Source organism: Phascolarctos cinereus, unplaced genomic scaffold (assembly GCF_003287225.1).
Source record: "Phascolarctos cinereus isolate Bilbo 61053 unplaced genomic scaffold, phaCin_HiC Scaffold_2;HRSCAF=192, whole genome shotgun sequence".
NCBI classification, from domain to species: domain Eukaryota; kingdom Metazoa; phylum Chordata; class Mammalia; order Diprotodontia; family Phascolarctidae; genus Phascolarctos; species Phascolarctos cinereus.
The window spans coordinates 116,487,363-116,514,862 of NW_027555625.1; the positions used below are offsets into that span (position 1 = coordinate 116,487,363).

Genomic DNA, 27,500 nt, shown 5'->3' on the forward strand with positions numbered 1-27,500 from the left:
CCCTGTGAAAATAGTGTCCAGTTCCAAATTCGGTTCTAACATATATACAGCTCTCCTTTCCTAAGTTTTAACTAACTATTGTGCTTAGTAGTTTTGCTCAGTGTCGCTGAGTTTGTAGTGGAAATGGGGGGTAGGGGAGAAATGCGGTGCCCTCTAGAATAGCCTTTCCGCATACATACTAGGAGATAAAATGAGAGGCGTGAGTGAATTCACGTGCTAGTTAGTGGTAACTATTCCAGCTTAACTCCCCCCCACACACCCCCCGGTTATGAAGGGGGCTGTCGAAACTAGCCAGTTTTGTAGCACTGTCCCGGCATGTTTTATTATTGTGATTTTAAATTTCCTTCTAGAGAGAGGCACTTTAATCTTCCGCTTTCCAGAAAGACTTTCTTCTTCCTTCCTTCCTTCCTTCCTTCCTTCCTTCCTTCCTTCCTTCCTTCCTTCCTTCCTTCCTTCCTTCCTTCCTTCCTTCCTTCCTTCCTTTTTTCTTCCTTCCTTCTTTTTTTTTCTTTCTTTCTTTCTCCTGTCTTTGTTTTTCTTTCTTGTGAAGAATACTGAATTCCTAAAGTAAGAGTGGAGAGAGACGGCTTATGGCTGAGATGCCTCTAACGGCTGATCTTAATTTTTACAGTAAAAACGGCAATAATTTTAAAGTCCCATTTTACAGTTCAAGATCGACCGAATTCCTAAGTAATACAAATTCAGCTGAATTTATACAAGATACATGCCGTCATAACCCTTGCCCTTCATTTTCCCATATGACTGATTGGCCTTCTGAACCTTGGTTTTTTTCCTGTCTGTCATGCAGTACGACGATTTACCCCATTACGGGGGGATGGATGGAGTAGGTATCCCCTCCACGATGTATGGGGATCCTCACGCTGCGAGATCCATGCAGCCAGTTCACCATCTGAATCACGGTCCTCCTCTGCACTCTCATCAATACCCGCACACAGCTCACACCAACGCCATGGCCCCCAGCATGGGCTCCTCTGTCAATGACGCTTTAAAGAGAGATAAAGATGCCATTTATGGGTAGGTACGACTGGCATCAGGTTTACTAGATGAGATGCTATTAATCCCTGATTTTCCTAGCCGTTGGTAAGCATAAAGCCATTGAACTTCAGGTTGTAGGTAAATATTTGTGACCTCGAGTTTCTTTATAATTGCATGCAATTCTATGGAGCCGTCTTACCTCCTCTCCCTTTTCTCCCATCACACTACACCCAAAGCTGAATTTTTCATTCAAGTACAGTTATTTTGTAACTTTCGTAATATTAACTGTATATAAAAAGTTGTCCAAAGGTCTGTTTGTTCAATTCAGACCCTGGTTCTAGCTCTTGCTCTTCCTTGACCGGAGAGGTGCGATTTAGGTTCATAAATTTAGGCGCCTTTGTTTTTGATAGAAAGTTTTTTAATCTTTAAAAACCTTAGAGATTCTGATTGTTCCGATTTGCTAATCTTACTCAATAAGCATAAATTTAGTCTGCCACTATTAACATTGAGCAAAATGAGGAAATGTGGTTACAGAATTTTTAAAAATTGTTTTGGATATGTGTGTTTAGCCACAGTTTCGAAGGAGAGGTGCTTTCGGTGAACTGTTAAAAAGCAGAATGAAAGTTTTAGTCATTTAAACGCCTTATGTACGAAGATGAAAATTAAAGGATTGAGTTTGAAGTGTGTAATGAAGTGGATTTGGATGCTTTGGGCTAGCAATCTTTGGTTGATTTGGGTGGTGGTGGTTGTAATTTGTACACTGTTCTCTAATGTCAGCTGATTTGGCATTGAGCTGCATTCTTTATCTTATTCCTTGAAAGTTCATTTATGCGTACTGTGCACTAGTGAAATTTAGATCCTTTTTTACTCTGTGGAAACTACTTGTATTTTAATATATTTTGCACGTATATTTGTATATGAATCGCTATCCACTGTTTATGCTCCTATTCCTTTATCTTCTGGTCACAAATCTGAAGGATTTGTTTTAAACTTCAGTGTTCCTCTTCGCAGCCTTCTTGCAGTTAGTTTAGACTAAGTACAGAAAACTGGGGCGGGGGGTAGCTTTATTGTTGGAAACACACACCCCCTCCCCACTAGACTGTTAAATTACTTACCAGGCCGTGAGAGCTAATAAAATACTTCAAACACCTTCCTGAACATTGGAAAGGGGTTTTTCATGAGCTAAGATAAGCAAAATTCGGGCCCCTTGATTTATCTCCGGGAAGCTGTGTGGCTCTACATAGCTCAAAGGAAGGTTAAAAGTAGATTTAAAGTAACTTTATTTTTGTGGGGGAGGTGGGACAGGGGAGGAGAACTGTGGGATGAGACAAATAAGAGAGCTTCCTGCTATCTGAATGCCACTGAATCAATCCAGTGTATCACTTGAGCAATTGGGATAGAGTCGGTGCAGCAGCCACAGCGGTCCGCTTTTCGAAGTTAGCAAATCCCATTGGAACACTAAAATTACCGATGCATTGGGATTTGCGCGTCCGCATTTGAGTAATCTATTTGACCAAGCCTTTCCAACACCCCCACCCCCACCCCCTTCCCCTCCAGAAAGTCCTGAATTTGGAAGGGAGGGAGGAGGGATTGTGGGGGTAGCAAAGTTAATTCAAAATGGCTGCTGGAACCGCTTTGGTTTTATTCTTAGCAAATGTTAACAATTTCTCTGGCCAGATATGCTGAAACGATCCTCAGATACAGTCCATGACTCAGGGCCTTCGACTTCAGGTCTCTCGGTTGAAGGGTAGGTGAGAAGTAACGGGGAGGCGTGGGGGAGGGGAGAAGGAAAAAAAAAGGGTGGTGGGGATTTGCTTCTAGCTCAACTGGATATCTTTCTTGGGAGCCTTTTCCACCTATTTTTAGGACTAACCACCTTCTTGTTTGTGATTGTTGTATTTTCTTGCAGACACCCCCTGTTCCCTCTCTTAGCACTGATTTTTGAGAAATGTGAATTAGCTACTTGTACACCCCGCGAGCCGGGGGGTAGCAGGCGGAGATGTCTGCTCCTCAGAGTCTTTCAATGAAGACATAGCAGTGTTCGCCAAACAGGTCAGCAAAAATAAAATACACCCCCTCCGGAAAAAAAAAAGATAAAAAAGTAACAAGCCAACAATTTGTCTATCCTAAACTATACGTGTTTCAGCTGTTCAGAGATGTTCCAATTGTGTCTCTTTGCCAGTGGTTATTTTTTTTTTAACCATCTAGATCTCAACTTCCACGGGCTACTCTCTCTTACCCCACCTCACCTCCCCCGCAGAAAAGCCAACATGGGAAGCTCTCTAAATATAATGACAATGGTGGTGGTGGTTTAGTAATGGCAAATTTTAATGTCACTGATTTTTACTTTGTGTGAGATGTGCAGCTTTCTCTAGATGGACCGTGGCTAGATAGGAGTAAAGAACTAGATCTGTTGGTATTTTCTCGTCTTATTGAATACATCATTTAAGTGTTTATGTGATGTACCTACCATCTCTGGCCGAGTTTTGCGCTGGAGATTATGTAATAGGCCCCCGACAGTGTAACGAAGCAAAAAAAAAGAAAGAAAAATGCCTGCATTTTTGGCTTCCAGATTTTCAAATGTTTTTCCCTTTCCCCTTCTTACTTGTATTCAGATTCGTGCAGAAAAACCTCTATTTTCTTCTAATCCTGAACTGGATAACTTGGTAAGAGTTGACATCCTTTCCTTCTTCCCTCACGCCTTCCTTCTCCGCACTCTGACCACCTCCCCCAACCTGACTCGCTTGTTTTTCTCTGAGAAACCGAAGCTTTCAAAGCATTTACTGGTTCCCCAACCCCCACCCCCCAATGAAACATTTCTGTTTCATGGATAGTTTTAATTACTAGCGATAGATAGAGTGCGGCGATTCCGGGTAAATAAACTCACAGAGATAGCTAGTGAGAGCTGAGCCCCTTCCAAAGGCAAGCGTCTGTTTTTATGACAGCCTAGCTGCATAACTTTAATCAGGGCTGGGATTTATCTGAGAGTCTGTCAGTGTGCACTCAAAGTTTACCAATTTCTCCTGGCCCTCAATTTCACTCTAGATATGGCTCAAACAATCCTTTAGACTATAAAGTTCTACAAAAGTTTTAAAATGTAACAAACCAAAACTTTATGCTTTTGGAATATGTTCTCTTCTCCTTCTCCGGAAACCATAGTCATGGATAAATGACACTTGGGGGAAAGTAGGGGGAGAAGAAAGTAGTGGGGGAGGGGAGTGTTTATAATCCTCATAATTTAGATGTTGCATTATTGTTGTTTGTTTAGATTGAAAAAAAGTTAAAAATCTCTGGATCGCACAAAGTCATTGCTATTAAGTTTTAGTGTTATTGTCATAAATCAAAATAAGTCTATTTACTGGGAGAAGAGTCAGGTTTTAGATGACAGCAGTGACAGTTGTAGTATATTCTGAAATCCAGAAATGGGATGCTCATACTTTTTGTATCTTTACAGATGATCCAAGCCATACAAGTATTAAGGTTTCATCTGTTGGAATTAGAGAAGGTAATTTCTCCCCCCCTCCCCCACATAAGGTTCAGAATTGCTGAAGTTCAGGCTTCTGGTAAATTTGCATAAATGTCTTTCTTTCTGCTAATTAGTGTCAAGACCAATCTTAGCGTCCATTTCTCTTCTCAGTTTAATTACAATTTCAGCCACTAGAACTGGGATCAGAAACCACCCTGGCCTTGTGTTCGTCTTAGTACCTTGCTGGCTGTGTATAAATAGTTGCAATTCTCTGCATCACAGTTGATATTCTGAATGCTGCTTCTTGTTTTTTGTATAAGTTATGACTCTTAAAGATCTAACTCTCACTCCATTTCCCTTCTCTCCCTCTCTTCTTTCTGTAGGAACTTTAGTTTTAGTGAGTTTCTTATAGATGTTCAGAGCATCGGCAGGTCAGAGACTGAGTACTGAGAAGAGGCTCAGGGAGAAGGAGGGGTTGGTGAAATTCTGGGAGATGGTGAAGGAGGCTCATTAAATGTTTTGCAGAGACAAAGCAGAGTTGAGAGTTGTCTCAATTTCTTGAATCTGTGAACTGCCCTCACCCCACCTTCTTACTCAAGAAAGAGTGCAGTAGAATGCAGTTTTGATAGCTGTTCTATGTATCTCATCAATAAAAGCTTAATGCATTCTTTTTCAAACCACCATTAACATACAAGTACAGGGTCTTCTTGTGAATTGTTGCATGTCAGTGATAGCTAAGGCCTGTGAGCTAACTTACCTCAACACATTTCGAGGCATTTAAAAAATCTTGGGAAAGTTTCTGTGGGTTCCTGGAGACAAAGTAATTTCACTCTTTAAAAAAAGTCCTGAAATATATTTTGTAGCAATGGGAACCCCTTATAAAAATACATTGTAAGGACTTAGGATGTATATGCCAAGTAAGTGCTGCAACTCCTTTAACAAAATAATTCTGTCCTTAGATCCTCTTAGAGAAGGGTTTATGATTAAATAACTGTATGAAATTAAATAGTTTACCTTAAGTGTCACCCACTCAGGTCACCTCTCTAATGACCACAGCCCCAGGAGCAGATGAATTTAACACGGGTGTTGAATATGTTGTAGCCTGTGAATCATCTTGTCACTGTCAATTTTCTGGGATATCTCTATTTTGCTAGAAAAGAAAGTTATTCCTAATTCTGGATGCGTCTGGAGGTCTCTAGAGGACAATTGCAGTGTGTTTTCCCTATTTGGAACTTTGGATCTCACAAGGGGGGTGGATTGCACTTGTCAATTTCATTTATGTAGTCCTGATTATATTTCCATTTTTTTTATTTCTTTCATAATGTAGGTACACGAATTATGTGACAATTTCTGCCACCGGTATATTAGCTGTTTGAAAGGGAAAATGCCTATCGATTTGGTGATAGACGATAGAGAAGGCGGATCAAAATCAGACAGTGAAGATATAACAAGATCAGCAAATCTAACAGATCAGGTATGCGATCTTCAGCCTTCACCATCACTGAAAAAAAAATCTGTATGCATATCGCTTACTGGGTCACTACCGACTCCTTTTATTATTTGCATATGATTAAGTTCCTTTTAGATACATTTCCATCGAAATGAAAATTTTTGAATAATGTGGCTATTATTGCTTCATTAAGGCTTGCTCTGGGATTCGACCTGGAGAGATGAGCTTGTAAAAGCATTGCCTGCAAACTTGACCTGTTTCTTGTCGCTTTTAATTTTTGTCTTTATTTTATTTACCCTTTGTAATAATAGAAGCATTAACAGCCATTCGTTGCCTCTGGTTGTTGGTTTTTGTTTAGGAAATTTTTTTTCCTTACAAAGAAAAGACTAAAGCCTATTTATTTTGTTTTATTAATAATAAATAGATAGATAGGTGGTCTAAAAAAGACAGCTAAGGTTTGAAATCTAGCAAATGCTGGCTATTTTCTTCCTGTCTATACGGTTCATTAGCCTGTCTTGTCAGTTTTCCTCAGCCCAACGCTTTTAGACCTCACTGAACATTGCTTTGTGCAGTGCCTGCTGCAAACTCGCCCATTTTATTGTACTTAATAGAAAAATAAAACCAGGCCGAGGTTATAAAAACAGATAAATATGGACTTTTTTTTTCTCCCTCCCTTCCACTCATCTTCCAGCTGCTACGTTGTCTCCAGACCCGCTGGTTTAGTGGCTTTTGGAATTGTCTGCGTTAGGAGCAAAATGTGAGCTCTTTACCTTTGTGACAGCGGTGACTTTTGCAGCCTCCTTCCTCCTTCTCTCTCCACCTCCCTTCCCACTGCCCTCCCTTCCTTCTCCACTTGGTTTGATTGGTGGCATATGACTTTTATTTGGAGCTCCTGGCTCTCCCTTTTCTGTCTCTATCTGGATTGTTAGAAAGAGTTACAGAAAGCCAATTAAAGTTAAAATGTGAGGAGTGGATGAGCTTAAACTGGGTTCAGGGTGGCTCATTGTTGCGAATTGTTGAAACATGTTGGAAGGGTTTTAGTTGTTTCCCCCGGCTAAGTAAATAAATAAATAAAAGAATATCCGAAGTTATTCCTTCTTTATGATCTGGCACATAAATACAGTCTTAAGGAGTCATGATCAGTTGACTCTGGAGGCCTTCTTCCCTTTGTTAAGGCAAGGCTCAGCCAAGCAGGCTGAGTTTTCCCTAGCAAGGTTTGCCATTATCTAGAGCACTATCAGCCAGGGAGTTATTTTATAGATTACTTACCAGAGTACCCTACACTTCAGCCTTAGCATCGTCTAATAGATTTTCCCCTCCCCCTCTCCTCTTAAAAACGACCCAGTATTCTCGTCTCTAGGAAAGATAAGCAGGGCTTATTGGACTAGTATTATTCTTGTAGGGTCCAGAGAGAACTGGCTGGTCTGATTTTACAAGCGAGAGCAGCTCAGGACCCCTTCCTAGGTTTTGATGATAAGGGAGAGTGAGAAAACTTTCAACAAAATGTATAAAAAGGCAAGGAACGGAGAGTTTTAGGAAAACCGGCTTCCTCTAAGCAAAGATGGAATTGTTGAAGATTCCCTTCACAGTAAGTCTTATATCCAGCGTTAAACTGTCCACTGTCTAAAACTAGGGAGCTGTTAAACGCAGATTCAGCTGAGAAAAATTTGGATAGCTGTTGTTGAATAAAAATTGTCATCCAACAAGCCTAACTAGAAAATGCGTTTCTAAAAGCTCCAGAGTGCTGGGTACATAAAGCTATTTGAGCAAATTACAAGAATCGCTCAGGGGCATGAATGAAATCAACACTTTAATTGCCTCCAAAATGAAGATTTATACCCATTTTCCCTACGAATCATTATTTTATTAAAGTCAGGACTAAAGGGGCAAAGTTACAGTTTTGTGTTGTTGGTGGGTTGTTGTTGTTTTGTCTTTAGAGAATTGATATTACAAACTCACCCTGATCCCGCTTTAAAATATTTGCCACACGTACTTTGGTTAGTGGTTTACCTTCGGTGTGTGATTTGTATAGATCGTAATGCAAAAATTAGATTTGCTTCTTAAAAAGTTGCATGTGGTGTAGTTTTCCCTGCCCCGTTTTAACGTTTCGTTTTCGCGTTTGGGGAGATATTTGTGATATTTCTGGGATCGTGGCACTGTTGTTTTATTTGGAGTGTGTTTGCTCGTGTGTGACCCCAATAATCTTGCTCCGGGCAGAGTAGTTGAATTGGTTTGGTAGGGGCAAAAGCAAATCTGATTGTTATCATGTTCCTAGTTTTTGTGAGATGTGTGAAGAGAGGGAGGAGGAGAAGATAGGATTGTACTTCACCTGTAACTGTAGACAGGCTCCGGATTCCTTAAAGTTTTCTGAACCCATTCACTAACATGGGTACAAGGATGTTGGAAGGGGTGTGCATGCTGAGAGCCGTTTTTCAGCGTTAAAGGGCACCAGTCCTAGCACCTGAGGCCTCTACTTTCTCCTACCATCCCTCTCCTTCCACCCTTATCACACTCTATCACCCCTCAGGCTGGGAGATCCCCTTGTCTACAGATCCTTGGGAGAAGGGTTCCACTTTCCATTTGCCTGTGAATGTGGCCAAGGCTCTTTGATGCCATGTAGTAGCCTACTTCAGGCTGTGCGGATTCCCCTTCAGGTGTTATGTGAGCCGCAGAGCCTCGTTATCTAATTAACCCCTCTGTCTCTAGAGCCTGTGTAGTTCAGGTTTTTTTTTCCCCTTTCCTTTCCTTTTTTTCTTTCTTTTTTTCCCCCCTTCTCAATGAGGGCGCAGAGGCGCCCAACTCGGCCTGGCTGTTGTGCGGTGGCTGGGAAACAGGGATGTGGGGCTTTGATACCCCGGGATTTCCTGGAGGGATAAGTCGGAGTAAATCCACTTTTGCCCTGTAATGTTTTCTTCTGCTGCTTTTATCTGATTAAGTAGCCACTAGAACTAGTAATCCCATATTTTCTCCTCCCCACCGCCAGCTCCTCCACTATGTCCTGGAGTAGGTCTCTTTGCCCCCCTGCTAAGAAGTCCCGTAGGGCGGCGCCTCCAGATGCTGTCCCTTCCCCACACTGGGGGCCAAGGCTGAGGGAGGGAGGGTTGGCGCCCTCTCCCGACCGTCGTTACCTGCTGATTGCGCCGACCCTTCAGGTTCTGCGGGCTCAGCCTCTGCTAGCAGAGGCCCCCCTGCGGCTACACGACGGGTGGGGCGGAGAGGGGAAGGTAGCCAGAAGTAATGGGACTCAGACCACTTTGGTGCCAGGGAGAGGAAGACAGGGTAGGGAAGTAGGCTGTGTGGCTTAGGGTACCTTGAAGCGGGAAGGAGAGGAGGGAGAAATTGGGAGCTGCGGATGGGAAAAGAGGTAAGGGGCATGGGGGTGGTGCGAAGGTGCTAAAAAAGGAAACAGAGACTGGTGGGGGTGGACAGAGAAATGCGCCATGCAACAATTGTAGGAGAAGGGAGATAGCCTGGAAGAGTCAGGGCTGGAGAGAAGTAGCTAGGTGAGCTGGGAGAAATCGAGGGAGCGGGCGCCAGAAGCAATGATCCTGGGCCCGGGACTGATGGATCCACCCGTGGCCTCTGTCCGTGCGGTCTTCTACTAGGAGGAATCCAGGAATTCAAACGGCTTTACCCCATTTCGACCTTAGAAATTGGTCGGGAGGACAAGGAGTAAGAAAAAGAGCTCAGGTCCACGCCAAACCCACCCTTCGAGATGTCCCCACTGAGAGGGGAGAAAAGGGGGAACAAGCTAAAGGCTCCACATTGAGCCCCTGACCCCTGACTCTCTTTTCTTGTGCTTGTTGAATGTCACCCTGATTTGTACAACTTTCTTGGGAGAAGAAATGGCACTTCCTGAAATCGAACCCAAAGTTCTTTTCCATTAGGCAGGTTAAGCATTAGGTACTGGAAGTGTCCTTAGAGGGGCAACCGCTCACTGGGGCATGGGGAGAAGTGCAGGGGCCAAGCAGCGCACACCAGAAGGACTGAAGAACCAAGAGGCACCAAGCAAGGGCTGCGTGGATAAGGATCAGATCTTGTGAGGTGGCATTTGGGTTTGGGTTGTGAGGTGACATTTGGATGGGGGAGGGGAGGATGTGGTCTCAGAGAATGCTAGAGTTGGAAAGGAATTTTTAGACAGATTATTTTATTAAAATTGGTCAGCATTCTGCTAACCAAATGTTGCATTATTGCTTCAGCTGAAGTTCCCACATTTCCATTAGGATGTTTTCCTGCAAGAACTGGAATTGTATACAAACACCTCCTCTCTCGGCCTCTTATCTTCCCCCTCCCTCCATTATTTCCAGAGGAATAAGGTTTGAGTGCGTTATTTTTTTAAAAAAAAAATTTTAAGGAAGAGGAGTGTGAGAAATAGAGGAAGGAAATTAACTCCACGTCCTTGATGGGTTGGAAACCTGCTTAAAAAATACAGGAGGTGACCATATATTTACTAATACTTAGTAGAAATGAAAACCATTTATTTTCATCCAATAAGGAGACTGTTAGACAAGCAGCAGGAGGCAGTAAAATGGTGTCTTTGTCAGGTAGTTTGTTTCTAAATGCTTACGTTTGGATACATCTTATTTAAATTGTAAATGTTTGATGGAGCTATGAAAAGGGTCATACTGCTGTCTTCATTCTAGAGCTTCTGATGCCCCAAGCCCTGTGTGCTGTGGGGCCTTCATTGGTGAATGTCATGATAACAGTATCATCCAAGTTTAGTTTTGATTGTTGATATGGGTCATGTGTTCCATTCTTAATTCTTCTTTGAAATATGTCAAAGGGAAATGATAGCAGGATTCCCTTTAATGATTAAATAATAAGGTGTTGACTGCTTGTCACTACACCAGCTAATTAGGATGTTCATTCTAGGCCATTTATTGCTTTGTACCTTTTGAACGGAGAGCTCATTGTGTACCGGGTGTGTTTTTATTGGTATTTTATGATTGGGTCACAGTACTTTTTTAGAACTGAACTCCTGAGTAGATATGTATTGCTGCTTAAAGTGCACAGATTTTTGAGAAATAGTAAATATGTATTAATATACCATCCACATATATATATGCATATATATGTGCCTATAAATACATATACATTCACATTAGTTTGAGGCTCAATTAGATACCCCCCCCACAAGTGTAAGTACTAGTTCGAGGAAAAAAAATAATTCTCTTTTTATTCCTACTTAGGCCCCTTAGTGATAGTTTCTGATGCAAGTCCCTTGGTTAAAGGAATATAATGAGAGCATCACAAGTTTTTACAAGTAAAGTCCCTAACTAGTGATCAGTGATTTAACTTACTCAGTGGCTGTAGGTCGCTAGAGCAGCTTCTCTCTCCCTTCAGAAGGAAACTGTTGCCTACCATTCTGAAACCTGTAGAGTTGTTTACTATTGCTATTATTCTCAGACTTAAAGACTATTAAAAAAAATGAACAAGGGAAAGATGCGTGATGGGAAGGGGAAAGGAGGATTGCAAGTTAGAACTAAGCATTTTTAAAATCTGCCTATAATTGCACAACTTTGAAAATAAACACTTTTAAAAAATAATTTGATTTTCCAACACTTGCATGTTTAAGTTTTTTAAATGTTTGTCATTGTCCAAAAAGATTTAAAACACAGCTGTTGCTAGGTGTTGGGAGGAAAATTATGCAGTATGACTCCATACGATTAAAAAACAAAGACTGTATTCACATACTAGAAATTGAGTTTTTAAGTTAATACAAATATGCTATACTATTATGGAGTTGTCTAGTAGAAAGTCAGTTTACCTTCAGTCCTGGGTTTTCTAGGAGGACCTACAACTTTTAACTCTTTGTTAAAACTTATACATACTAAGAAACTTGCCTTACAATAAGATGCACATGGATAATTCACTTTCAAACTGCTCTTTGTAAAAGAGTGTAGCATTCATTTTTTAAAGAAAAAAATCACTAATATAAATCCAAACAAGTTAGTTTGGTGTTGGAAATGTTATGCTTTTTTATTATGAAAACAATATTTTCTTATATTACATAAATATGTCAAACAAATGTAAAATATCAAAGTTTTAATAAATGATCATTTAATCATCACACACAAGCCAATTATGTGTACAGAAAGTTTTAAAAGAAAGTAGGCAACCAGCCAAATTCCTATAGTAGGGAAATGATCAAAAATGAACATGAAATGAGACTTCCTGTAAGAAGGTCTATAATTCAAAATTATTTGACTCCACAGAGAGGGAAGTAGTGAAGGATAGTAAGCTGATACCAGTCTCAGTCATTTTTGCTACATGGTCTTAAATATTTGCAACTGTAGCATTTTACTCAGCTTTTAAAAAAAATTTCCATTTTGAAAGCTATCCTATTTGTATAGAAGGAACACAAAATATAGAATAGTTTTGAAAATTTTATCACTTGCCCAAAATGTAAAAGGATAAATTTACTTGATTTTTCTTTTCAAAACAAAATAGTGGAGCATTTTATTTTATAAATAAAGAACATAAAATAGAATGCATGTGGTACAACTTGGGGAAGTAGGGAGCCAGTCAAACTGGAAGTCAGGAGTGTTTGGGTTTAAGCTTTGGGTCTGAAGACTTACTACCTGTGTGACTGAGGGCCATGCAATTAACCATGCAATCACAATTTACTTAGCAGCAGAGTATAGGTGACAGTAGTACTTGCACTACTTAAATGTTTTGTAAACCTAAAAATGCTAAATATGAACTATTATTGGCTGGTCATTTTCCAGATATTAGGGCAAAACGTTTTCAAATTCCCAAGTGAAACAACTTTTCTGTAATTTGTGTTGAGCTCATCACTGTTTCTCAGTAGGAGGCATTGAGATAAAATAACTGTTAAAAACTGAAGTGAATCTTAGTAAATTTTAAACTTTGCTTCATTTTGAACCCTAATCCCCAAATGTGGCTTTTAGGATGCAGTTAAAGTTCTGATATCTCCCTCTTACACTTGTGAATTAGATTTTGGTATCAAGTTATTTATTTTTAAATTTAAGCAAATGTAAAACTCAGAGTTAAACTGTGAACAATGACATTCTCACTCTATCTTTAATTCACTGTGGATAAGAGAAATCCACAAATCCTTGTTGTGGTGTTGAGCAGCCAGCCTATACCAAGTGTACGTATATATAGCTTTTGTCCAATTTCCCTCATTTGGTATGTTGCAATATTCCATATTATGTACCAGCTTATTTATATACTTGACATCTTAATAAATGACTTTCAGACTCTTACATAAGGTTAGCAGAAATATCCTAATTTAAATATTTGTACTGGAATATAATTTAAATTAATTTAATTAATTTGAATGGTTAGAAGTAAAAGCAAATGAAAACTTCAAAGTGCTAGCTTTTCAATGTTTTTGCTACATAACTTTTTTCACCTAGAAAAGGTGAAATATATAATTGATGGATAAAATGAAAAAGAAAAATATTACAAATCTTTCCAAATTCTTCGTGGTTCCAAATGATCAAAACTGACCTTAACAGCTGTTGATTTGTTGACCCATTGGAAAACCAAGCTAACTTTAAACTTTGTCATATTATATATTTGTTGTCCATCTGTGTCATGGATATATGCAATCAGTTACAAGTCATATTTCTCATACTATTAAATCTTAAAGATGTGCAGCACCCATGGTATAACTTTCCCATATCTCATTTCATGAGGTACAACTTAATGGAAAATAAATACATTATGAAAATAAACATATTACTTATAATCCATGAAAATACAATTGAGCAATTGATTTTTCTTTTGACATGTAAACATAGTTTCAATTTAAATTAATGGGATTTATGCATGTTCACTGAATAAAATGCCAGAGTGTAATGTTAGTGTTCTTAATTTTGAAGCATTTAAATAACCTTGTTCTCTTTAATACATGTGCTCAGTAGCAAAATTGAAAATTCAGTATACAACAAGTTTAACCTAAGTTTTATGATCTAGTTGATTATTCAGTTTGCATGAAGCTTTACTTTTCACCATAGATACTTTTAAAATACATTCTTCCAACTACTTAGGAAAACACAAGCAGTGAAATAAGTGAATTTTCTTGTGAGAGTTTTCCCCCCTGACATTACGTTAGCTAAATAGAGGAGTTTATGCGCTTATTTTCATTTTATCTATTATTACTGATATATTGCCATTATTACTGGTCCTTCTTGTCACTTTAAGACACTGTTAGATTCATGGTGCTTTTTTGAATTGGCTTCAACTATTTGGGTTGTTTGTAATAATTATTTTAGGAAGACAGCATCATAATTTTTTTCTTATTATTTATTTTACATTGTTTTACAAAGCTCCTTATACCAGAAATGGAAACTTGAGCTATTTTGTCAGTCTTAACTCTGGGTTTTCTTATGTGTGTGTGCCGCTAGGGTTATTATCTAATTATATGTGTGGTTGTCCTTGAGATAACAGAAATAAGGCTCACCGACTTAAAAATAAATAATGCAGACTGAAAGTTTGTGAGCCATTCTGTCTTACAGAAGGAGCTTCACAACTGTATATAAATTCCTATCTATTATGACATTTGTTTTCCTCAAAGCTGTGGGTTTTTTGAGCTAAAGATCCATATCAGCTACTTCACACTCTTCCTCTAAATATTTTGGGGTTTTTGTGAATATGTTTTAAACTGATAGACCGCTTTGGTTTTAGATCTCCATATTCTAAATTTGCATTGATATCATATCTCATAGAAACTCTTGTAACTTGTGTGCATTCCTGGCTGTTATGAATCTCTGGTGAGATGGAATTTATAATGAAATACTCATAGACTTCTAAAAGAACAACAAGGAATTAACCAGAGGACTTTTTGTCTTCCATAAAAATTGCCAACTTGATGAAGACATTTCTCAGTATCTCTATCTCTCCACACACTCCTCCCACTGAAAGTGGGTTGAGCATGATTTTGTTTCTCCTGAGAAAGCAACTCACCTTAACATCTCCATAATTCCTAGACACCTTCATTAACATTGACAACCTTATAGACAAGTTAAAATTAACTGCAATGATGGTGTTTGTTCTTATTCAAGGAAAACTTCTAACCAATTAAAAATACATGTTTTTTTTCCCAAACGAAATATATTTCTAAGGCATATTTACTCTGCATATATGTAATAACTACTGTACTGTGGACTCTCAATAATATTAAACAACAAACCAGCTCACTGCTAAGGCATTTTAAACTTTTGAGTAGAATATTTTTACAAAAGGAAAATGGAGAACTATATATCTAAACTGAAGGGAAATTTGGGAACCTAGAGTTGTCCCAAACTCAGAATTTTCTAGGAGAACTTAATAAAAATGTTTATATAAAGGCCATTATCAAATTTCCATGGTAATCACAACAATAAATATTTGCCCTCCAAGAGTGTACTTGGTGCTCTGAATCAGACAGATGTGTTCTATATTACTATGCTAAATTTACTCAAGGAAATACTCTGTGCTCTCATCCATGCAACTTCAGCTCATGATGTACTAAGATAGGATGAGACAGGACAACATGCCAGTGTATGTAGACCCAGTAATGAAGTTAATTTAAAAAAAAAATAAGTTTTACCCTATGACTTCATTTGTGAGGCATTCAATTGTAATTTATAAGCTTTAGAATGTAGAGAGTTTTCTAGAGGCTTTAACAGGTCAAATGACTTGCCCAAAGTCACTCAGATATTATGTGTTAGTGTTAAGATTGAAGTCTTCCTGATTCAAGTCCAAGACTTGACCTTCCATTCTCTTCAAATGGCAAATGGAAAACAGATTTTGTTGGAAATGAATGCACAGATAATGCACGATGAAAGGAGAGAAAGGGTTAATAGATTCCTCTCACCATTTTTTCTTTTCTTGTTTATATTATTTTTCATCTAGTTTCTTATTATGTTCAATAATAATAATAATAATAATAATAATAATAATAATAATAAAAACCAAACTACCTAATTCTGTTTAGTGGAAGCTGTATCAAAGACCACCATGAAAAGAATGAAAATCGAAAACAGAGTTTATACCTCTGGAGCTATACCAAAAATATTTAATAGATCAAAAATTGAAATTTATCTGACAGACAGGGAAGTTACCTACTTATGGTTATGCCACTTTTGACTTAGGAAGGTGCCTCTACCTCATGAAGATAAATTCCATATGCTCAGTAGAGTTATGGCACATTCCCTATAAATAATGTATACAATAGACTGTAAATAAATAATACATTTATCTGAACTGTTCAAGAGTGAAGGGCAGGGTTGCCACTCAGGAGACATGGTCTCTTATGAATGAACAATTTCAAATAAAAGTAATATTTAATGGCAATCTATAACCAAAGTGTTTGTAGTAGAATTTTCTTAATTAAAATGCAAAAGAGATTTAAAACCCATCCTGATTTTGGTGTGGAGTTGATGAAGCAGGAAAGCTTGTGAGGAAACTTTTAAACTAATTTTTGAAAGACAGAATTTAACACTACTGCATAGTAACTAACAAACTACTTTGCTATTGGCCAGCCATTTTTAATTCCTTCTCTTGTGACCAATAACATAATTTTATTTAAAAGTTTTACTTGTGGGTTCATATGCATCTTGTTTCCACAAGAATGTATATAGAGATGTGGGAATTATGTAGCTTTTTCAAGATATTTAATACCAACCCACACATTTTAATTAATTTTCTATTTATTGTAAATTACTATTATTTTAAAAATTGAAAAAAAAACAAAGCATCATTTTGTAACATTAGGGCCTTTTAAAAAGATGGCAAGATGAATCAGAAAAATACCGGGCTGATGAAGCCATATATTTTTTTTTCCTGTCAACTTAGTATAGCAATATAGAAAATGCCAGTTAAATGCATGTTAAGTGCCAAGTACATTAAGGTCACAGGATGTACAACTTTATGGGACCTTAGATGTTATCTAGTCTCATTCCCTTATTTTATAGATGAAGGAATTGAGGGTAAGAGGGAAGGAGTGACTTGACCATGGTCACATAGGGAATAAGTAGCACAGCTATGATTTGAATCCAAGTTCTCAGGCTCTAAATCCAGTACTCTTTCCTAGAACAATGCTTCTGAATTGGTATACAAATTTTTATTGTTACATATAGATAACAATGATATGTATTTCTATAATGACAACCATTTTTGTACTATTCTCCAGGAAAGTTTTTTGGTTGATGTGTATGCATGTGTGTATACACATACATATGCATATGACTCACCCAATGTTCACATAGCAGAACTTGAACCCAGGTCTTTCTAACTCCAAGGCCAACCTTCTCTCAATAGGTTCTGCTGCCTCTGCTGTTTTTGGCTTCCTGACTTTCAATGTTGTGAGGTTTTCTGTTGTGATATTTTAAAAGTCTGACTTCCACTCCAGCAGAATCTATAAATTTTTGAATATTTATTGAGAACTTACAGTGTGTTTGGTGCCTCAGAACATGCAGAAAATATCCAGCTATTTCCAGATTAGTAGTAAGAGACACATGGCTATGCTTGTTAAATGTTTTCCACCATGTGTTAATCTTTCAGCATTTCTAAAACTTAACACAAACTGTATGGCAACACTGATATTATTTGTGCTGGGGTTGTTCTTATTAACCAAAGATTAAACTACCTGATATGGCCACCGATATTCTTTCTGGTATTCACAGTTATTCTGGTTGCTCTTCAATTATATATTTTAAAGTATGTAGTACTTTAATAATCATAGTCTAAAGAGCAAATAGTTGACATGTAAAGTGTCAACATGCTTTGCCTGAGCCCTTGTAAAAATATGAAGTTTTAAATTGCTTTTGATGATTTTATGATGAAAAAAAGAGAAGGAAACAAATGCCTAATGTCCCATCCCTAGAATTTTTTTGTCACATTGGTAGAAATTTTGAAGTTTCAGAAGTACGTTAGAAATAACAGGTTATTTCTCAAATGAAGTTTGATTAGAAATGTATGGTGTTAGGAGTATTTCTCTTAAAAGAAGAAATCTAAGAGTGTGTTTAGAAGTATAGATACATAGATTTAGAGCAGGAAGAGACATTGGAGATAATATAGTTTAATCCATTGATGTTATACTCAAATACGAATGGAGCCCTGTGGGCTGCATGTTGACTTAGAAAACCACATATTGACATTATCTATGTCATTTTGTATTTTTATTCATTTTGTTAAATATTTCCCAATTACATCTGAATGTGGGTGAGAGTGCCTGTAGTCCACCTGCTGCCTTGATTTGATGCTTTTGGCTCTGGATTCTGTTGCTGAGGTTCATAACTGGGGCTCATAGAGTTTAAGTGATTTCCTTCTGGACAAGGAAAATTATGGTATTTTTATGTCTTTATATCCTCCAGTGGGTAGTGCAATGGTACACACAATTGTAATACAAGTACACAGTAGGCACTTTAAAGTGTTGAATTGGATTGAATCAAATTGAATTGCCTAACGTTACACAGCTAAGTACAATGGAAAACTAAAATCTCAGCCCCCAGCTTTTCAGTCCTGTTATAGTATTTCATAGAATCAAGGATAAAAATGTAAATCTGCAGAAATATGATTTTTGAAAAATGGGGATGTCTGATTTAACATAAACATCAGCCAATTGCAGGCTAAATCTATTGCCTTCCTGCTTCCAGAAGAGATCAGAACTGCTTTCTATAGTTTGAAAGCACAAAAGCAGATCAAGCAGAAAGTTGCAGAAAATAGTGTGAAATAACAAGAAAACTGATTATATGTAACTTTAAGTTAACATAAACTCCCTCACATCCTTGAAAGGCCAGTTCAGGTACCACTTCCTACACCAGGCCTTTCCTGATCCTCCCAGGATTTGTCCTTATGAAATTACCTTGTATTTACTGGTATTCATGTTGTCATCACCCTCCCCCCCCATCATCGTCTTCACCATCATCACCATCATCATCATCATCATCATCATCTTTTTTCCTTCTCTTCCTCTTCTTCCTCTCTCATTCCTCTTCCTCTTCTTCCTTTTCCCTCCCTTGCTCCTTCCTCCTACCTTTCCCTCTTCCTCTTCCCTGTGCCCTGTTTAATAGATGTATGTTGAATTGAATTGTATCCCCACAAATAGGATGCTTTTATGGTATTTGTTGAAGACCAGTATTTCCCACCTTCCCTGGTAACTGCTTCAATGTCAGAATCCCTGTGGTGTCTTCTCTCCTTTTAACAGATGTTTCCTTGTTGTAATAATTGCTTTGTAATCGTCGGTGAGTAAAGTATTACTTTTTTAATAAGGGAAGTTACTCAAGTAACATGCTAAAATTTTACAGTGAACCAGTGCAAGTAAAGCATTAGCCTAAAATTTTCACTCTATACTACTTTATGCTGCTTAGTGATAGTGTTGCCTATGTTCTCAAATATCCAGTTGTCTGTAGTTCTCTAAAATGAATGACTGGTTCATAAGGTGGATAGGATATTTGTTATTAGGAAACATGCCTGAGCTTATTTTGTCTTAACCTATAATTAAACTGAACTTTTGAATGATTTACTAAAAATAATAGGAAATTTAACTTCTAGAAAAAACAAAAACAAAAACCAATTTTAGCTTATGAATGAAGAGATTATTGTAAAGTGGCTGAACAGAAAAGTTAGAAATAGGCTGATACTAGTTGGCTCATGGCCCTTTTAGTCAGCCAAGAAGGCATCTTAGAAATCATTTATTTATTTAATTTAATTGATTATTTATAATATAATTTATTTAATATTTAAAGTATTTATTTATAACCTTGTACATCACAGATGATGAGACTGAGGCCCAGAGAGGTGAAGGAAGAGGCCACATAAGTGGTAAAGAGTAGAGCCAGGATTCAGGTGCAGGTCCCTTGCCTCCCACTCCAGTCTCCTTTCTACTATATCCCACGCTGTCTATATAATTTCAGCAATTGGTGCATGGGACAACTTATGAACCAATTTAAGTTTCTACAGTAATATATCTGGTAGTGTTAGAAAGTCAACAAATTCAATTCAACAAAACATTTGTTAAACACATACCATGTGCTTGAAATTGTGATAGGAACTGGAGAGACAAAGACAAAAAATAAATGGACTGATCCCTCAGGGAGCTTATATTCTACTGGGAAAACTCCAATTATATAGCACTTGAAGGTTTGCTGTGTTCTCACACAACAGTCCTGTAAGTGAGCTTGTGAAAGCTTTATTGCCCCCATTTTACAGGTTAGGAAATTGGAACAAAAGTTCTGACAGTTCAGTATCTTACCTGTGGTCATAATCAATCAATGAACAAGTGTTTATTAAGCACCTTACTGTGTGCCAGGCAAACAGCTAGTTTGTATGGGAAGCAGTATTTATACTGCGGGCTCTTGATGCCAAATTCAATATCCTTTCCATTTCTGCCAATTCTCCCAGCTTTTTAATTTTGAGATTTGGGGGAAATCTAAATTCTTTGTAGATAATATGATATCCATTCTTCATAACAACTTCTCTTCCTACCTATTTCTCTCCTTATTATCCATGATCTTTTTGCATTTAAAAAAATAATGCTTTGGAAAGTGACTTTATATTGGAAATCTTGATGTTATCAGATTTCAAGTGATAGTATACTGGAATCAACCATATTCTGTTTTTTAAAAGTTAGAAAAGTTGTACAATTACATATATATATGTATGTATATATGTATGTATGTTTTGTCTGGGTTTTTTTTCCTGAAACTATTTGATTATTTCAGTCTGTGATTGGCCTTTTTTTTAAAAAAAAAGACCTATTTTTTCACCAGAATACAGAGTGTTTTAGAGAGGAATTTTCTCTATCAAATACAGATCAACAGCTGTTCTGAAATTTTAGTCCAAAGAGTTACTTGGGGAACAGAGAGGTTAGTTGACTTAATCATACTAAGAAGCACAGCCTGAACCCAGGGCTTCCTGACTTTGAGGTAGCTCTGTCCAACACACTACATTGACCGTCTTTGGAGTTAGGTATTCATTTTAACCTCTATGGATGTATTGAATCAATCCTACAGATGAGCAAAAGACTTTAAATTCAAGACCTAAAGGAAATAATTTGGGGCTAAAAATTTTTTTAAGGCATTTTTAAGGCAATCAAGTTAAGTGACTTGCCCAGGGTCACACAGCTAGTAAGCGTCTGAGGCCAGATCTGAATTCAGGTTCTCCTGACTCCAGGGCCAATGCTTTATCTCTACCTTGCCACCTAGCTGCCCCAAAAAGCATTTTTTAAATGACCTAGAACATGGATAGGAAAGGGAACAACTACTTATTAAGCACCTACTACATGTCGGGTAATATACTAAGTGCTTTACAAATGTTACCTCATTTGTTTTCACAAGAAACCATTTTTATAGTTGGGGAAACTGAGGCAGGCACCTATTAAGAGGCTTGCCCAGGTCCACATAGGTAGGAGATGTCTGAATCTGGATTTGAACTCTGATCCTTCCTGACTCCAGTTCAGTGCTCTATCCAGTAAGCCACCTAGCTGCCACCTTACATTGATGACGTACTTCCTCAAACCACTAAGTCTTCTTACTAATTGATAGGCTTTTTAAAGGCATCTGTGAGGCTGCATCCAAGTTCATCAAAATAATTTAAATTGGTTCTTTCTACATACATATGTTCTTTTCCAAGTATGTATGGACCTGCAACTTTATTTTACTGACCAGTGGAGCTTATGTAAAATGTATCATTTAAATATGAGGTATTATTCCCTGGAGAATTCTCACTGAAGGCAACACCCCAGGGGTGGGGCCCCCCATCACAAAATTCTTCTACTCTTCCTATATGTCTAATTATGCAGAGAATGTTTTATATTTGAAAAAGATACATATTTTCTGTTGTTTGTACTGGAGAACTTTACATATAGATCTTGATTTCACCGATTCTTTCTCTCCCCAGAAAATATTATATATTTGGATACTGTTGCTCCTTAATATGAACAAATACCAATTCTTAGTAATTGACTGTAGTTGTTGTTTTAAGTAAGTCACTTATATATCTCTTTCTTATTAAACCTGGGAAAATTTAGATCATCAAGATACATTTTCAGATTAAAAATTTACATTGCCTAGTATGATGTGGCAAGTATGAAATAAGAGTACTATTCTCATGATTCAAAGCCTCAGATTTGGAGATGAGATGCCTGCTTTTCATGGCCTTGCCAATAATTCACTATGTGCCCTTGAGTCAGTGAAGCTATCTTTTAGAGTCTCTGCTAAATGGGAGTAATCAGCCTATTTCCCATCAGGGCTGTGACAGTTCAGTTGCAGACATGCCAAATAAAAAGATAAGGATAGGAAAAAAAAGATAAGGCAAAGAGAGAACTAATAAAGGGAAAATAGAGGAGGAAGTTGTGGGAAGAGTAAAAGAGGTTACAAGAAAAGGCTTAGATGATAGATGGTAAAGTAATAAGATAGCATAAAAAAAACCCCCAAGTGTGGTGAGGTTCACTGCCAAGAGGAGCCTAGAGCAGCCTGGGTCACTTTTTTGTGCATTTTGGGAAAGCTTTAGTGTGGTTCAGTGTGGCATTTCATACTGACCTATCAGTTTATCAGTATTTTTGGAATATTAAATAAATAACTTTTAACAAGGTTGCAAGTTGTTTTGAGAAGTACTGACCACTATTTCCCATCTCTTGAACATTGGCCTCTGTTCTTGCCTCTCTATTACTTCTAAGAGGCAAAGGCAAAATTATTGGGAGTGGGGTAGCCCAAAGAAACTGACTGAGCTAAATGAATTTTGCTTGGCAGTCTGGTGATGTTTGAAATTCACGTACAATGTTTCACATTCTCCCCAAATGAGACTGAGCAGAAAGAGGACAGATTACAGAATTAAAGAATGTTTTGTTTTATTTTTGTCAAAGCTATGGCAAATTGAAAATCAAGGAGCCTACCAGAAAGTTTTGTCACTTTAATCATTGTGCTTCGGCTATGAAGCAAGCAAAACGTGTGGGTAATTGAAACTTTAAGTAGGAATTTGGGTATATCAGACTTGCAAATGAAGAAAAATAATTGCATGATCCCATGTTTTCCCCTTAAACTTCCAGTCCATCAGTTCCTTACTGAAAGTACGCAGCATAGCCAAGTAGAAGTAATAGAGTAGACATACAGGAAGTTTAATCCCCTCTTTTTAGATTAATAAAAAGTTTCATGGCTAAATTTTCTCTCCTTTCTCTACAAGCCAGAGGTCTACCTTACATTGCTTTACTTATACTCCAACCCTTTCCTGTGACAATTTCAGTAGACAAGGAGGGGGTATGACATCATTAAAAAATTCTGAAGAAATTGTGACAGCTCGTGGGACCTCAAATTTTAGATTGTATAATGACTTCTACTTGGAATAGCTTCTTCTCCCCTTTTACAGGCAGGGGATGGATCTTTCTTATTGGAAGGGATTGAATTGTTCACCTTTGGAGGCAAGCCAACTTTTTCAGACCTCTAGAGACCATTTTACTAAAGAGACCCTAGTGGTTTGAAAGAGGAAATGTACTTCTGGAAAAGTAAGTCAACTGCTGGTATATGCAGGGTGGTTATATACTGTTCATCTCTAGCTCTGTGGCTAACCATTGGATAATACTTCTTCACATGGTTGGTCACCGACATCTTTAGTGCAGAAGTCAATAGAGTCTCAATTATTTGCCTTGTTGAAAGAGACCAGTCGGCCAGATAATCCAAAAATCATTTATGTTGACTTCGGAATGCCAGATGTGAGCATTATATTGCTTATGTGATATGGAAAGCCTGTAAGTTCATCTGCTTAATAATGCCTCCCCACCCCCAACCAGGTGAATTTTCAAATGTTTAGCATTGAAAACCCTTCAGATACTAACCCCTTTCCCATTTTTCTAGCCTTCTTATACTTTCCTTTCCTCTATATCCCCTTCGCCTCTACGTCCAGGTACACTCACCTGTTTGCTGTTCCTCTCCCAGAATACTCCACCTCCTAACTTCCATTTATTTGCATTGGCTGTCCCTCATGCTGGAAATCCTCTCTTCTCCTCAACCTTCTAACTTCCCTGGCTTCCCTGAAGGCTCAGATCAAGGCTTACCTTTAAAAGAGGCCTTCCCCTGCCCTAACCCCCACATCCCAGTCTCTTCCTTTTAAAATTATCTCCCTTTCACACTATGTATGCATATATTTATTTACAAGTTGCCTCCTCCAGTAGAATGTGAGTTCCTTGAAAGTAGGAACCATATTTTTTTGCCTTTCTTTGTATCCCTAGTACTTAGCACAGTGTCTGGCACATAGTAAACACTTAACAAATTTTTGTTGACTAACAGGGAGGTGGCCCAGGGCATCCTGAAAAGCAGGATACGCCAGGCTATGGCAAATCTGCATCATTACACTATACTATTGTCTGTATTTTTGTGAAAACTTTCAAAAAACATCTTTCCATACTTGTTAAAGTTTCCTTTGGTATTTTGTGGTAACTAATTTGAGAAATCATTGTTTTCAAGTAACAAGTATATCACCATCCTTTATTTTCTTGATTGGAAAGTTCAGATGTCAAGCAAAATGTTGTAAGACAGAGAAGATAGATGTTTTCTTTGTATAGTTATGTAAAAGGACCAACCAATTCCAGAAATATACAGAGGGAAAAAGTATTAAAGCATATTGTAGAGTTATCAGGATGTCATTAGACCTTCTAGGGATTACTAGCCAGATTAGCCTAGTACACAAGGAGGCAGTTTGTCTTAGACTTGGAGTTGGGGAGACCTAAGTTCAAATTCACCTCAGATGCTTACTTGTGTGACCCTGGGCAGGTTGTTTAATCTCCCTCAGCCTCAGTATCTTTGTCTGTCAAATGGGGATGATGACAATATTTATCTCACAGGGTTGTTGTGAAGGTCAAAAGAAATAATGTATGTAAGCACATTCCAAACCTCTAAGTGCTAGACATCATTGGCTAATATATAATAACAAGACTATAATAACAGATTTTGAAGTTGCAAAGTTTTTATATATACATATTTGAGGCAGCTGAATGGTGGTGTGCATAGAGCATTGGACCTGTAGTCAGGAAGACCTGAGTTCAAATCTAGCCTCACATAGTTCCTAGGTATGTGACCCTGGGCAAGTCACCTCTGTTTGCCACAGTTTCCTCAATAGGGATAGTAATAGCACCTACCTCCAAGGGTTGATGTGAGAATAGAGTAAGACAATATTTGTAAAGCACTTTGCAAACCTTATAAATGCTAGCAATTATGATTATTATTTATTGCAATACACAGAGAATAATGGTTATTGAATGGTTGCAGTGTTTCCATTTCACTGTTTGAAACTAGGATGTGAATATGGTATTAACCACATTTTTTTGAGAAGATTTTAATGCAGATCTTCATCCTCTCCTACCTCAGCATAGTATAGCACAAAGAAGGCTGATATTAGCGTCACAGTTAGAAGTGGTTCAGTGGGTAGCCACTGGGCTTGTAATTAGGAAGACTTGAGTTCAGATACTGCCTCAGGTACTTACTAGCTGTGTGACCCTGGACAAATAAAATGACTTAGCCACCCTGCCTCAGTTTCCTCAACTGTAAAATGGGGATATCATTTACTACCTAGGGGTGCTATGAGGACCAGATAAGATAATATTTGTAAAGAACATTGCAAACCTTAAAAGCAATACATTAATGCTAACTTATTATTAGAAGACCTAAGTTCAAATCTTGACTCTAACGATTACTACCTGTGTGGCCTTAGCAAATCAGTTATTCTCTCTGGGCCTCAGTTCCTTATCTATAAAATGAGGGTGTTAGATTTAGTGACCTCCAGAGTCCCTGCCAGCTCTAAATCTCTGCCTATATGATACCTTTTCTCAGTAAGTTATCTTTTGAAACAGTCAACTATAAATTTTGTTGATCATATATCTCATCAGTAAAAACTTTTGAGCATGCTTTCCCCATACATGTATATTTACTTATTATGTACCATTGTACCAATAATTTGGTATATTATAAAACACAAAAACATAAATTAAAGAGAATGAGAGAAAGACTAAAGAATAATTGATCCTACTGTTGATGGAGTTTGAATAGGGGAGTGATATGGTCAGCCTTGCATTTTAGGGAAATCACTTTGGCAGCTGTGTGGAAAATGGATTAGGGAGGGGAGAGATTTGAGGCAGGGAATCCATTGCAAACTTGTAGGTGAGAGGTGATAAGGACCTGAACTAAGGTAGTGGCTGTGTGGGTATCAAGAAAAGGATGGATATGAAACGTGTAGGAGGTAGAAATGGCCAGATTTGGCTATGTTGGGTGAAGGAGAATGAGGAGTCAAAGGTGGCACCAGTGTTGTGAATTCGGGTAATTGGAAGAAATATGGTGATCTTGACAGTAACAGGGAGCATCAAAAGAGAGGGAAAGACAATGTCATGAGATATGCTATGAAGACTACAACCCATCCATACCTGATTATTCTTTGCAACTTAGTCCAGCCTAAATGGAAAGCTGAGAGGTGGGGCTCTTACTGGTCGCTGCTCAGGATTATAGCATCTACCCTGTATCAGCTCTGCCACAGGGATCTGGTGATCTTGCAGGAGGGAGTGAATATGCTGGGGATTTTCCCACTGCACTTACACAGACATTGTTGTGTGTCTGTAAGTGGTGGTCTCCTTATAACCACCCAAAGAGACTGATGTCTGGTTCCGAAATGGGAAGTCTGGAAGCTTGCACAGCAGAGGGATGGGGGATGGGGGTGGATCAGGCTAAATGGTAGGTGTGTTTGTGCTAGAGACAAACCTCAAGACTTGCTGTAACCTATTTTGGGTTGATCACACACTCCTTGGTGTCAAGCCAGCCCCAACTTTGTACAACACTGCCACAGTGTCACAAGATTTTACCAGTTTCATAAGGATATGTAATCTATATATATGTGTATATACACGTGTATGTATGTATGTATATATTCCTGTAAATTTCTTTTCTGCTGATTAATCTTTGTGTGTTGGTGAATCTGGGTTCTTGAAGGCTATGCAAGTGAAACACAAGCTTTGTCAATTGTTGAATTCAGGCATAGTGAAGGGACTGACTGCTAGCTAAAATCAGAGTGGCTTATTACCAGCTTGGTTATGAGGTGATGAAGTTTTCCATCTGAAACTCTGAAAAACCATTTGTTAAGTCACAGAGAGGTTGGAATTTGCACTCATAGACAAAGTACCTATACTAATAGAATTACAAATCCTTACAGTAATGAAATAAGAGTAGGATTTCATGTGACCATCCCAATTGCCATCTATGTAGGGCTGTAGGGTTGACAAGTGTTGTATGTACATCCAGGATGATGAGATCATAGATTTCAGAGCTGGAAGGGACCTGAGAGTCTCAGAGATGTGGTGTGACTTGATCAGGATGAATAACACAGCTGATAAAGGTGTGAAATGGGATTTGAACCCAGAATAACATAGATCTCGTTTTATTCTCAAAACAAGTTTGTGAGATAGGTATTATAGATAGAATTACCTCCATTTTATAGATGAGGAAAATGAAGCTAAGAAAAATTAAATGACTTACCCATGTTCATAGAGAGAATAAGTATTGGAGGTCATATTTGTAACCAGGTCTTCTCTGATTGAAAATCTGAACACTATACCAGAGTGCCTCCCTATATAGAGACTTTTTGACATTTAAAAAAAGTTAT

The 27,500-nt window shown here is 38.0% G+C and overlaps 1 protein-coding gene across 1 annotated transcript in view; it reads left to right on the top strand.

Moving 5' to 3' along the window:
- MEIS1 (Meis homeobox 1) overlaps positions 1 to 27,500 on the top strand; it is a 153,973-nt gene that overhangs the window by 2,183 nt on the left and 124,290 nt on the right. Inside the window, 6 exon segments of the mRNA XM_020985419.2 lie at positions 809 to 1,035; positions 2,906 to 2,978; positions 2,980 to 3,048; positions 3,612 to 3,662; positions 4,451 to 4,501; positions 5,790 to 5,936. Of these exon segments, the coding sequence (XP_020841078.1) occupies positions 809 to 1,035; positions 2,906 to 2,978; positions 2,980 to 3,048; positions 3,612 to 3,662; positions 4,451 to 4,501; positions 5,790 to 5,936 (618 nt within the window).